The 14269-nt window shown below is 34.6% G+C and overlaps 1 protein-coding gene across 2 annotated transcripts; it reads right to left on the bottom strand.

The window, feature by feature from the left end:
* Positions 1-2234: 2234 nt before the first annotated feature.
* On the bottom strand, positions 2235-5663 carry LOC113065419 (uncharacterized). 2 transcript variants are annotated; one of them, XM_026236644.1, is made up of 3 exons: positions 5329-5663; positions 4032-4201; positions 2235-2827 (listed from the first exon to the last, which is right to left on the bottom strand). In XM_026236644.1, the coding sequence occupies exons 1-3, from the start codon at positions 5483-5485 to the stop codon at positions 2336-2338; spliced, it is 819 nt and encodes a 272-aa protein (XP_026092429.1). In that variant the 5' UTR covers positions 5486-5663; the 3' UTR covers positions 2235-2335. The 2 variants fall into 2 exon arrangements, with proteins under 2 accessions (XP_026092429.1, XP_026092430.1); XM_026236645.1 differs by having other exon boundaries at positions 5283-5505.
* Between the last annotated feature and the right edge of the window lie 8606 nt (positions 5664-14269).

Genomic DNA, 14269 nt, shown 5'->3' on the forward strand with positions numbered 1-14269 from the left:
AATTATCCTTTGTACTTAAGCCTTGTCCTTTCAGTTCTGTTTTGTCGGGTCTTCATTCATCACTTGCTACTTACGTGTGTCTACCTCTGTGCTCCATGTTGGATATCCCCTGTGTTGTTTATATTAAAAACCTTATTCCGTTTATCCTCGACTCCGTATTCCTTCAGGCAGCGTAAAACCGTGACAGTATGCCTACAGTCTAAGCTATATTTATATTTAAAAAGTATCTCAGCTATAGGTGTGTTATTTATTAATTGATTTGTTGTTATTTAATTAATTTGTATTCATTTTATGTATAAAAACCTTTGTAGGTGTGCTATTTATTTATGTAATTTATTTTTATTCACTTTATTTATAAACAATCTCAGCTGTAGGTGTGCTATTTATTTATTTAGTTTGTTTGTTTATCTGATTTATTTTCATTTTATTTATAAAAAAATTCAGCTGTGTGCTATTTATTTATTGTCATATAATATACTTGTATTAATTTTATTTATAAACAAAATCTGCTGCAGCTGTGTTATTTGTTTAGTTTTTTTTTCTGCTTGTTTATCTGATTTATTTAAATTGTATTTATAAACAATCTCAGCTGTGTGCTATTTATTTACTGTGATAAATATACTTATCAACTTTAAATAAATAAATACAAATAAATGTATTAAAAAGGACACCTACAAATGAAATTATACTTATAAATAAAAAGAAAGACAATTGTAAATATGTAACATTTTAAAATCTCCCATTGACTTACACTGATAAGACAGCTGTCAATCATAAAGTGACCAAATATAGGATTACTTGTACTTCTCAAAGGAAAATCTAGTGCTAATTTGTTGTTGTTCATCTACTATTTGCGACTGTGAAAGAAGAGCAGAAGAAACACTAACTAGAAAACATGAAGAAGACAGGGAGAGAGAGATAAAGACAGAGGATGAGAGACAGAAGAGCTCTGAGATGAAAGAGAAGAAGTGAATGTAAGTAAATGATGGTGTTGTTGAATGCTCTGTAATGAGCAGATGTGAGAGATTCCCTGCGACACGAGTGTGAATTTAGGTCAAAGCATCCCGCCTTCCCATCATCCCCCCATCACCATGAGAGAGCACTTCCTGTCAGAACGTCCACTTCCTGTCACTGACGCACGAATCACTGTGATGTAAAACCGGCCTCTCAAAGAAGACTGCTGTGTTCTTCCAGAAATCAATGCTGAATCTCACCGGGGCTAGTTGTCACACAGTGTTATTTTAGTATTATAGCATATATAGTTTTATGTTTATTAATACTAGCTTTCAGTTTTATATTTTCGGTTTTTATAAAACATCGGTTGTTACACAGAAAATATATATTTAGAAATGCTACAATAAACATAAGTTTTATTACCTTTTTCATTTTCCCGTGTGACAACATGCCCCACACAAATGGACTGAAATATAATTAACTGTGAATGAAAGTCAACTGGTCACACAAATATCACCTGAAATAAAAGAAATAAATATAAAATAAAATTATATATAGTAAGACAGTAACACAGTTCAACTGCAGTAGACGTAATGCATACATAATTTATTTAAATGTATTTTTAATTAAAAAAATATGCATTTGTTTAAATTTGTAGTTTTTAAACTTATACAATGCTCAAATTTATATTAAGTAAAATTATATATATATATATATATATATATATATATATATATATATATATATATATATATATAAATATATATATATATATAATGTGTTTTCATTATTTTTAAAGTTACTATAAATTTACATCCTGGTGTAAAATTCCTTTCAAGGGTTTTATTTCGCTTAAAATAATTTTTGTATCACAAATACATTTTTTGTTGTAGGTACATAAAAATATAAATACAAAATATGAATACAAATTCTCAAATAAAAATGCATATATAGTAAGTAAATTATAGTATATATTTCTAGGGTTTTATTTTGCTTAAAATTATTTGTACATTAAGAATAAATCTTTTGTTATAGGTACAAAAAAACATAAAAATGTGAATTCAAATTATAAAATAAAATGCATGTATAATAAGTAAATCAAAGCATATATTTCAAGGGCTTTATCTTGCATTATGAATTGAATGTTTTTCGGGGGCATTTCAGCGTCTATCGAGCTGCGCATACACTGTGCTGCCACCTGCTGGACAGATGCTATACTTACACTCAAATAGTGGATTGATTATTCATAATCTCACAGCTACAAAAAACACACACACATGAAGAGTTGGAGAGTTTTATTACTTCACATGTAGATTATCTCAAAGCCTCCACTATAGGAAAAACAGTTCAGTACAATGTAAAAAAACATCATTTTTCTAATTTATATGTTTGTGTTAATCCAAGTGACGTCGTCCTCTGTTTTGAGCGCTCTCTGTCCATGTCTCGTGGACGCTCGGGGAAGTCTTTCTGAATCCTGTGCTTCGTAGAGAAGAGCCATGATCTGTCTGCGGACGCGCATCTGGACGCTGGGGTCTCGGAGAAGACGGTACTCGAGGGCCACCTGGCTGGAGAAGACCGCCGCGGCGTCCAGAGACGGGTTCTCCAGGACCTTAGCGGACATCTGCTTCAGCACCTCCAGCTTCTGCAGCTCGATGTCGGGTTCGGAGGAGCGCGTGCGTTTGCCGGATGTGCTGCGGGGAGACGGAGAGCACGAGGCTGTTTCCTCAGGGATGCCGGTGTCTGGAGTGTCAGGAGTCGGGGAGAGACACACACTGATGGAGTCGAAGCTGTCCACTTCTTTATCCGTCTCCTGAGACATTTCATCCGACTCGTCCAGAGCGTCCTCCGCTTTATCAGAGGACGGCAAGCCCAGCTACAAGAAGAGCAAGAACAGACACGATCAGTCTTAAAGACCCAGATCAGACTCTCACAGATCAGTAGTTCACAGTTTTCATTTGTTGAACGTTTAAAAGATTCACCTGTTTATGATTCATGCCTTCATTTCAATGGCAATGCATTTGCATGAAATCATAAATAGAGAAATAATCGAATTAAGTTTCAGTTATTTTTTTAAGATTTAATGAACTTTATAAACTGATTATGCATGCTTTGATTATTACAAAAAAAAAAAAAATAATTGAATGTATATATATATATATATATATATATATATATATATATATATATATATAAAGATTTAAACTGAAAACTGAATTTGGAAAAATATGAAATCCATGGGGGAAAAAATCCCGCCAAATTAATATTAAACTTAATAATAAAGAATAATATTTATCAATAAAAATAATAACATAGTTTTATTAAACTTTATACGTTTTGAAAATCAACTGATTATGCATGCTTTGATTATTACAAAACTATATAAATAAAAATTAAAAAAAGATTTCAACTGAAAACTGAATTTGGAAAAATATATCTGGATATCATATTGTTCCAAATGCAATAAATAAGTAATACATTTAATAATAATACTATATATCCATAATAATAATAATATAATTTCATTGAGCTTTATACGTTTTGAAAATCAACTGATTATGTATGCTTTGATTACAAAAAGATTAAAATTAAAATTAAAAATTAAAATTGGAAAAAATGAAAACCAGGCGGGAAAAAATTCCCTCAAAATAAAATTTGTTAAACGTTTAATAAATTAATAATACATCTTATAATAATTACTATAGAACATATCATTTATAGGCTTATAAATGTTGTTAACATTTTACAGTTTGTTAATTTTACTTCACAACATTAGTTAAACCAAAAATTAAAACAATACTTCTAAAGCTTTTATTAATTAAAATGAAAACAGATTACTGCACACTAACAGATTAATAAATACTGTAACAAAATGATTGTTAGTTATTGCTTTGAATAAAGTTTACAAATGGAACCTTAGTGTAAAGTGTTACTTTGGGATTAAACTCTACAAGTTTTGTGATTAATTATAGACATTTATAATTAAAATAAATTCACCCATTTAACCAAGACAAGTTCAAATGTGGGAAAACAACAGTGAACTCCATGCACATCAGGTTTGGTTGTGTTTGTGGACGTACCGAGTTCTCGCTTCGCCGATGAACGATGTGTGGCTTCAGGAAGTCGAGGGCCCTCAGGAGCCAGCGCTGCCTCATCGTGAGGGGCTTCTTCTCGCTCCGGCTGGATTTGGACTTCCTCAGTCTGGCGTACTGAGTCCTCAGAGACGCCACCCTGGTCGCCACCGCCTCAGCTGAGCATTTACAGACAGAAAGTGTGCACTGTTTAATGCAACAAACAGATGTTTTCCGCAGCGCATACCTTAAATTACAGTTATGCACATATTTCCATTTCATAACCAAATTGAACAGCTACAACTTCAAAATGCATGTGTGTGCAAACAGCAAGAGCGTAATGTTTTAATGCATCATAAAATGCATGCACGAAACTAGATTGTAATAACAGTAACTGTAATGCACTTCTAAGATTTTAATATAAGCTAGTAGATGCAGGTAAAGTTAGTAGTGACTGTATGTAACAAGAGCGTCGAGATGAATGTAAAGGTCTTGTATTAGCAATGCTTCAGTGTTTGAAAACTATTTCCAATAGATCTCATTACACTTGAACTCATTTTACTGTCAAAAAATATTACAGTATAACCTAATTAAAAATATATTTAAAAAAAGTGCAAACATCCGAAGACTCTTAAATCAAAAGACAATTACTTGAAGCAAGATAAAACACTTCTTTTTTTCGTGAAGATGATCAAGATGAAGTGAGTCTGGTTAAAACAAAACATTTCAAAAATCAACTTAAATCCACGCAAAAGAAAAAACGTTTGTTCTTGTTTTAAAACTCAATTGTATTCACGTCTAAATTGGCATCTGAAGAAAGCATATCTCGAGACAGGTTGCTCGAGAAGGAGGTTTGGGAATCAACACTGAGGAAGACATGCATTTTTATTTTTATTTTTTCAGGGTTAATGAATTTCTGCTCATGTTTAAGATATTTGCAGGCATTGGTTTAAGTTTGGAAAGGGAAGAAGAAACCATGTAAAAACGAAGTGTATTAAATCCCATGCTTTCAAATCTCACTCCAGTTGGCAGCCCATGCAAATCATCAATGCATTCCTGCACATGCATAATTGTATACAGGTTATTGCATAATTTAGCGAATTAATTCGATTTTGAGACAATTTGACATGATAGAGATTAGGCTACTATACATCACATCTTGGATAAATCCTTGATATTTTATTAGCCTAATTCACTTCTGCCTCTAGGTTTAAATAAGCAAGATCCATCCAGAAGTCAACATGTATTTCGTGCACAGACATTGATTCTCCGAGGGATGCGCGCGCTGGCTCGAGGCGGAACTCACGGGGCATCTGCAGCGCATCGGCCACCTCCTTCCAGCGCTTGTCCTTCTCCTCTCGGTTGTGGTAATCTGCGGAGGAGATGTCGTACAGACACGCAGACTCCTGCCAGAGCTCGATCAGCGTCTCCTCCGCTTCGGGGGTCCACAATCGTCCAGTCATCGCGAGTGAATCTGCGCTCGCGAGTCACTTTACATAATCGCTGGAAGCGCGCGCGCGCGCACGGACGCGTAAACAAGCGCAGCGACGCCGCTCAGCGCGAGCTTAATGGATCGGAAGACTGGAAATCTCCTTCTGTTAGAGTAATGGCGGCTTACAAACACTCGAGAGACGCACATACCGCCACCTACTACACCGGAGTGTGTAGAAACACTGCTTCAGCCTCTTACTCCATCATCTAACCCTGATACTAGCACACGGACATCACGAGACTCTCTTTGATGCATGCATTACATCTTCAAGACGTATTTGATAGAGTATTTGCTCACCTGCGATACATCTATAGATCGTTTCCTATCAGATGTCAAATAGACGTTTAGAAGAGGTCTTTAAGATGTTTATGATCGGTAAAACTGACATCTTAAAGATGCACAAAATCACACACACACCAAAATGAAAACAGAAAATATCAAACTAAAATAATTCCAAATAATATCAAGCATGTTAACAGTATCTCAGCGGCAGTAAAATGACCTCCTGAAGCTCCGCTGTGTGCTGAGTTTAAATCACACTAATCTATAGGAACTAAATATACAAAAACACTTTAGACCAAATCTATATCAAACTGTGGAGTTTATCTTTGCAAGATTCTTAGGATTCAATTTAATTTCATCAAAAAATATTATATATCCTCATTTTGTCGTTACGAATTTTGACAGATTTGAGTTATTATGTGAGTGATTTGAATGACATTCTCAGTATATTTGAGAATGTTTAAATCAATTTTATACATATTTTTACATCATATTAGATATAATGATGAATGATGTATTTTATTACAATAATGAGCTGATTATTTGAGATATTTCATATGAGACAGAGTAGTGCTGACTGTTAGTTTTGAGCGTATATAAATGAAACATTGTATCATGTTTTCTAAATCTTTTTCCTCATCACCAGTGATACACTCGCTTGATTATTAGAATCATTATCTCCCTCACAGATGGATCGCCTGACTGAACATGAGCCTCTAAAACACACAAACACATTCACATCACCCCACTTTGTTTCTTTCTGACGCTGTAATATAAACCCGAAGCAGCAGAACATCCGACTGATATTAAAAAAATCATCTGAGAACATAAACACACAGACTGAGACTGTAACTGGATCGCTCAGCATGACGAGAGGATTGCTGTTTATATTCCTCATCTGATTTATGATCGAGATTTATTTGAAGAGAGACAAGCGATGGGAGCGTCCTGAAATTACAGAAGAGACTTCAGTTTCCCGTTCACACTGTCTGAATTCTGTGTCGGATCGCGAATCATTTGAGTCAGATCGCAACTTCGGAGCGCGGATCGCGAATCGTTTGATTCAGATCGGAACTTCGGATCGCGAATCATTTGAGTCAGATCGGAACTTCGAGCGGGGATCGAGAATCATTTGAGTCAGATAGGAACTTCGGAGCGCGGATCGCATTTGATTCAGATCGCAACTTCGGAGCACGGATCGCGAACCATTTGATTCAGATCGCAACTTCGGAGCGCTGATAGCGAATCATTTGATTCAGATCGGAACTTCGAGCGGGGATTGAGAATCATTTGAGTCAGATCGGAACTTCGGAGCGCGAATAATTTGAGTCAGATCGGAACTTCGGAGCACGGATCGTGAATCATTTGATTCAGATCGCAACTTCGGAGCGCGGATCGCGAATCATTTGAGTCAGATCGGAACTTCGGAGCGCGGATCGCGAATCATTTGAGTCAGATCGGAACTTCGGAGCGCTGATAGCGAATCATTTGATTCAGAACTTCGGAGCACGGATCGCGAATCATTTGAGTCAGATCGGAACTTCGGAGCGCGGATCGCGAATCATTTGAGTCAGATTGGAACTTCGGAGCGCTGATAGCGAATCATTTGAGTCAGATCGGAACTTCGGAGCGTGGATCGCGAATCATTTGATTCAGATCGGAACTTCGGAGCGCAGATCGCGAATCATTTGAGTCAGATCGGAACTTCGGAGCGCGGATCGCATTTGATTCAGATCGCAACTTCGGAGCGCTGATAGCGAATCATTTGATTCAGATCGGAACTTCAAGCGGGTATCGCACCGGCGGCGCCAGGGGGGGTCTTAGGGGGTCTCAAGACCCTGCCAAAAAATGCCTTGACCCCCCATTTGACCCCCCAGCCTCTTCCTGATTAAAATATATATATATTCGGGATAAAGATCCAAAAATGTTTCTCTTCAAACTAAGCAGAACAATAATAAATAATAATTATTTCGACATTTATTCATACACTGAACCGAGAACCGTTTCTGTCGGACGTGTCCGATTCGAGAACCGATGAGCTGATGATAACTGCGCATGTGTGATTCAGCGTGAAGCAGACTGACACAGAGCGCATCTGAACCGAACTGATTCTTTTGGTGATTGATTCTGAACTGATTCTGTGCTAATGTTATAAGCGCGGGTAAACCAAAGGCTTGAATGAAGGGCAATCATCGCCAATGACGGCATTACATCGAGCGCAAAAGAACCGGTGAACCATTTTTTTTTTCAGCTGGTTTATTTGATCGAATTGTCCGAAAGAACCGGTTCACTTGAGCACCTGCTCCTTTGCCCCTTAAGTGCCCTTTTGTCAAAGCAAAATTTCCTCAATTTTTTTTGTAATAAGATAAACTTTTGTGAATGCCTGCCCACGCCCAATCATAATATTAGTACAATTTATTAATAATAATTTAGCCGTAAATAAAATGACTAACATGATGACCGTTCACCTGACTACGACCTCATCCAACCGGGAAGATTCCTCATGCTGCACGCGCATTTTTTAATTGCTAGAGGATATTTTCAACATCGTGGCAGCTGGTAAGTGGTGTTTCATTCTCAGCGAAGTGATTTTGGTGTTTATTTACTTATTATTATTTTACAAGAACGATGTGATGTGAGAACATGCAGATACGTTGTTTATATTGCTGTGTGTAGCCTGTAGTGTAGAAGTAACACTAGAGTGCTGTTTGAGGGAGAAAAGTTTCACAGGCATCGAGGGGTCTGGTCTTTTTTATGTTATTTGAATAAACTTTTATTATATTACAGTACTTATTTATTTTTAACACGTAAAAATAATTATCACAACACTGGTAAGGCTTATTCAGATTTTCTCATTCTCTGAATTATCATTATAAAAATAAAAACAATTCAGATTTTAAATGTGATGCAAATATTTTTTCTACAATAGCAACAGTGTTTACAACAGCAAGACCACTTTAGCCTGTAAACTCAATAATATCTATCTGGAAATAAATGTAAAAATATCAATGTCAATAAAAATGCATAATATACCTGACATGAAAGTGCAGTGTGAAGGATATGAATAACAAATGTAGCCTGTCATTTGTTTACATTGCAAAGGTGTTTTTGTTGTTTAGTAGCAGAAATATGCAGTTATTAGCCGTGTCCACTGTATTTTTTGTTGGTTTTCATGAGACCCCCCTTGAAAAGACCAGGACCCCCCCATTGCCCCCCCAATCAAAATTGTCTGGAGCCGCCACTGGGGTATCGAGAATAATTTGATTCAGATGACTGAGTTTTCACTGCTTTAGGATTAACATAACTTTAGATACTTTCATTATTCTAATTAAGAACCAACCTTGTATTAAGAAGAGATTTAGAGCCAGTTAATACATGTGTGTGTGATGAAGAGTGACAAAACAGAAACTCAATTCAATGTAGGCTACATAGTACAAGCAGCATTTTTTTCTGGTGTTATATATAACTTATATATTCCATATTTTAGTGTTTGTGAGCTACAATAAAGTAAGAAGTAAAAAAAAGTTTTACTTACCTAAACTCACTGGTTAAATCCTAGAAGTTTGCGCTCTTCAAGTGAACAACGCCTTGTGGTGCCATCCCAAAGAAATTCAAAATCACTCTCACTGACCTTTTCCTGGACTGTGCCCAGCTGGTGAATGACCTCCCAATCTCAATTCATACAGCTGAGTCTTTACTCATTTTCAAGAAACATCTAAAGACTCATCTTTTTCTGCACTTAACCTACTAACACCAGTACTTTTCCTTTTCTTGTCTTTTTCATTTAATAAAAAAAAAAAAAAAAAATATATATATATATATATATATATATATATATATATTTTTTTTTTTTTTTTAATTAAATGATCCGATCAATGCACTTATTATGAAGTGCATTTTTAATATATATATATATATATATATATATATATTATATATACCTGGCTATGCGTTCTATACTAGACTAACTGAGACCTGTCATGGCACTTGTATTCTGTTGTTGTTCTCTTGTTGACCTGACTGCTTCTATTGTTCTCATGTGTAAGTCGCTTTGGATAAAAGCATCTGCTAAATGATTAAAATGTAAATGTAAATGTAAATGCACATAGCAGATGCTTTCTAGAAGTAGAGATCTATAACATTAACATCTTTGTGCATAAACATCTTAAATACATCTTCTAAACATCTATTCGACATCTGATATAGGAAACGTCCTATACGTATATCTGATGTCGGAACAGTTTTATCAATTTGTACACACTTTTAATTAAACATTTGTACGATTACAAGGAAGAATAGTGGTTTAGTCTCTTATTGTTCATTTTTTAAATGTGCACTAATGCACATAGTATATTATAGACTAAAATGCATTTAAAACAGTAATTTTGGAGAAGACACTTAAGTTGGAATTAAAATCAATTATTTTACATGTGCTTTAGTGTATTTATATATATCAAAATAAGTGTACTTAATTAAAACATTCTAAAATCATAATCATGTAAAATATGTTTAAATAATATTAAGCCTAATTAGAAATTATTATAAAGTGCATTTTTTTTAAATTGCACTTAAGTTTGTTAAGATAATATAATATAAGGTTCAAAAACATAATCGTACATGAAATGAGGATTGTGTGTTCTTTACTCAACTCCAAAGAACCTTTTATGCTAAAAAGGTTCTATAATGACAAGAAAGAACCCTTTTGGCACAAAGGTTCTTTAGGCTATTATTCATTCATATATTAAATTTTTCCACAACATTTTGTATTTGTAATTAAATATTGTTTGTAGTAACTTAATAATACATTTTAATCATGCTGATTTTTGGAGAAAAACTGAAATTGCACTCTTCGTGTGATATTGATTAACTACATAAAATGATATAAATATATTAATCACAAATGCATTTGAACATACCGAATAATGCAGTGAAAGAACGCACTCAAAATGCACACGCGCACTAGTATGAGTTCATCATGTAACTTTACATTAGTCTAGAAGCGTGAACTTTTTAGGCACGATTTGTTTAGTTTTTGAATATACTTGATACTGTTAAAAGGCACATCATTAAAACAAAAAATACTAGTTCACATATCACACCTAAACACGCGGGGAAGACGTAATTAGAACTAGCTACTAAATTAGTTAAAAATGCCTATCCATATACAGCTATGATTCGCGAACCCCAAACTGACTCAAATGATTCACGCTCCCAACTCCCGAATTGACTCAAATGATTCGCGAACCCGCTACGAACTCCCAACCTAACTCAAATGGTTCGCGATCCCCAAACTGACTCAAATGATTCGCGAACCCGCTTCGAACTCCCGAACTGATTTAAATGATTCACGCTCCCAACTCCCGAAATGACTCAAATGATTCGCGATCCCTAAACTGACTCAAATGATTTGCGAACCCGCTCCGAACTCTCGAACTGATTTAAATGATTCACGCTCCCAACTCCCGAAATGACTCAAATGATTCGCGATCCCTAAACTGACTCAAATGATTCGCGAACCCGCTCCGAACTCTCGAACTGATTCAAATGATTCGCGAACCCGCTCCGAACTCCCGAACTGACTCAAATGATTCACGCTCCCAACTCCCGAACTGACTCAAATAATTCGCGAAACCCGCTCTGAACTCCCGAACTGACTCAAATGATTCACAATCCGAAGTTCCCAAGGTGAACGTTATGACAGTTTTGGCTGTGGAGCTGCTGATGTACAGTAACAGTATGAAAGATTAACATTTCCAACATGGATGTTTTTTCTCATTCTCATGAACATGAACATCAGTTTTATCAGTTCATGCATTAAATTAAACTTATGATCTTGCTAGCACTAATGCTCTAATGAGCACAAAAAAAATTATGTAAATTAATTAAAAAAATGACACTTAAAAAACAGTTTATAATATAATTCTGTTTTATTCACAGTTTTAAAAAAAACTTTTTAATTTATTTTGTAATGTGTGAGAAGAATCAATGTTAAGAGGTTACTGTTTTAACCAGATTTATAATTAAATTTCAATTGTTGCCAAATATTTAAAGTACTGTTTAGAATATTCACATTTAGTTTTTTTGAATAGTTGCTAAATACGTTTCTTTTTTAAACACATTCTATTGTTTGTTAATTAATATACATAATGTTACGTTTACTGTTTTTATCAGATTGTTAATTTAATTTAGTTTTCTTTTTTAAAATATATATATTTAAACTATGCTTTATAATATTCACATTTTTTTATTTTTAAAATAGTTAAACAGTCTTTAAAAACGTGCTCATGTTAGTTTATATATTCACTGTAATGTGTGAGAAGTATTGATGTTAAAGGGTTTACTATTGTTACAAGGTTTTTAATTTAATTTTGTGCCCATTTTAACTTATATATGTTTTCAAAGATATTTAAAAAATTGTTTATGGCGTTCACATTTTGACATTTGTAAAAAATATTTGTTAAATGCAAGTTTATAAAACATTTCTGAGAAGAATGTCAATTAATGTTAAACAGCTATATACTGTTTTTAATTTAATATTTTAAATGTATTTATAATATTCATATTATGAATAAAAAAACTAATTGTCTCGAATTTTGATTAGTTTTTAAAAACATGAACAGACTTTCATGTATTGTTTGTAATGAGTGACAAGTGTTGTTTTTAAATAAAAAAAGGTTTTTGATATAATGTACATTTTATGAAAACAGTAAAAATATTTAATTAATTGTAACACCTTTATTCAATTGTAACACATACATTTTATTCGATGTACATTGTATCTTATTTGCGTATTAATGTGTTCTTGGGGCAAACCATAATGAAAAAATAAATATTATAATGTGAGTGATTACTTGGCAACATTTTTATAATATCTCATATTTCATATTGATCTATAATTTCTGATGATATAACTAACTTAACCATATTTGGTTTGGTTGCATGATGAAACACACCAAATAAATAAATAAATTCCTCAAACCAAAGGATCTTCATGGTGTTTCTTCTCAGAGGATTCCAACAAAAAATGAAACTGATTTGATAACACGAGTCCCCAACAGGTTTAGGATGATGATTGCCTCTGTAGAACATCAAAAAGAATTAAAGACCAATATTAACGAAACTAAAATGATTCCCAAATATGGCTGATTTAAACATATTAGGGACATTCCCAGTGTGTGTTTGGCCTCTCGTTCTCCCTCATACACACACAGATGGATCACAGCATGTTTCTGCTGTAAACACAGCAGAAGTCCTGAATTTAAGATCAGCAAGTACTCAAAACACAGACGTTTTAATGCACTATAAATAACTCATTCCTGAGGAGACATAACATGAATTGCAATTAGATTTACGTTTTTTCTAAGGAAACAGCAGCACTTGCATGGTAGCAAAGACTTGTGGCAACACTTGTTAACAGTGAATGGGTGCCGTCAGAATGAGAGTCCAAACAGCAGATCAAAACATCACAATAATCCCTCCCATATTGAGCAAAGCTGCGTGTTTGTATGAAACAAATCCATCGAAACATTTTCAAACAGATTTTCAGTTCACATGATGTTAACTGATGAACTGGAGTGCTGTGGATTATTGTGTTGTATTTATCAGCTGTTTGGACATATTCTGACGGCACCCATTCACTGCAGAGCATCCATTGATGAGCAAGCGATGCTACATTTCTAAATCTGTTCTGATGAAGAAACGTAGCCCGAGTGCTGCCAGACAAACACTAAAGAGAACAAAACAGAGGTGTATGAAAGAGAGACACCACACTATCATATGTTGCACAGTTAATTTCACTGAATTATGAAGGGAAGATGCTCTAGGGTCCATGATTCAGACTGAACATAGAGTAAAAACGAGTGAAATATTTAAAGCTAGACTCAAATTCAGACACCATTTAGAACAAAGATCCCCACTCGCTTCTGTAAAGTCAATATCAACGTCTTGCTCTCTCGCACGGAAGAGATCAAATATTCAGCAGACATCACTTAGAGTTAGAGCTCTCACAAAAACACAAAGACCTCATTCAGTCAGGTCCTGATGCTATGGTTAAAATAACATAAAATCATACACCGTACAAGGACTCAAAAGAGCTCTCACATCAGAAAAAACTAAAATAAGGTATTTTTAACAATTCAACTTGAAAAAAATGTCAAAATCACATCATGTAGAATATCACAAACATTATTTTATTCCTTTAAGTGATTATCAGCTGAAGATCATGTATCTGTAAAGGACGCTCACACACTGACAGCATTTCTGCAGTGATAAACCTACTAAAAGTTATTTATTTCAATGGGATTAACGTCTACCAGCATTAACAACAACCTGAAGCTGTTCAGGTGTGCAAGTGAGTGACCACAGAGACCAAACATGATGGATGCTCTCCGCTGGACTGGCATTAACTGTTCTGAGAAACCTACAAGGATTCCTAAAAACAGAGTTATACAGAAACTGCTCTCATAGCAGTTCT

The sequence above is a fragment of the Carassius auratus genome, chromosome 48 (genome assembly GCF_003368295.1).
Source record: "Carassius auratus strain Wakin chromosome 48, ASM336829v1, whole genome shotgun sequence".
In the NCBI taxonomy this organism is placed as follows: Eukaryota; Metazoa; Chordata; class Actinopteri; order Cypriniformes; family Cyprinidae; genus Carassius; species Carassius auratus.

What these genes read in the sequence shown, in the direction of transcription:
- LOC113065419 (XM_026236644.1), bottom strand. Translation starts at nt 5,485, where the DNA reads ATGACTGGACGATTGTGGACCCCCGAAGCGGAGGAGACGCTGATCGAG. An exon ending in CGATGCGCTGCAGATGCCCC is followed by an intron (nt 4,202 to 5,328) that starts GTGAGTTCCGCC and finishes GTAAATGCTCAG; the next exon opens with CTGAGGCGGTGGCGACCAGG. An exon ending in ATCGGCGAAGCGAGAACTCG is followed by an intron (nt 2,828 to 4,031) that starts GTACGTCCACAA and finishes CTCTTCTTGTAG; the next exon opens with CTGGGCTTGCCGTCCTCTGA.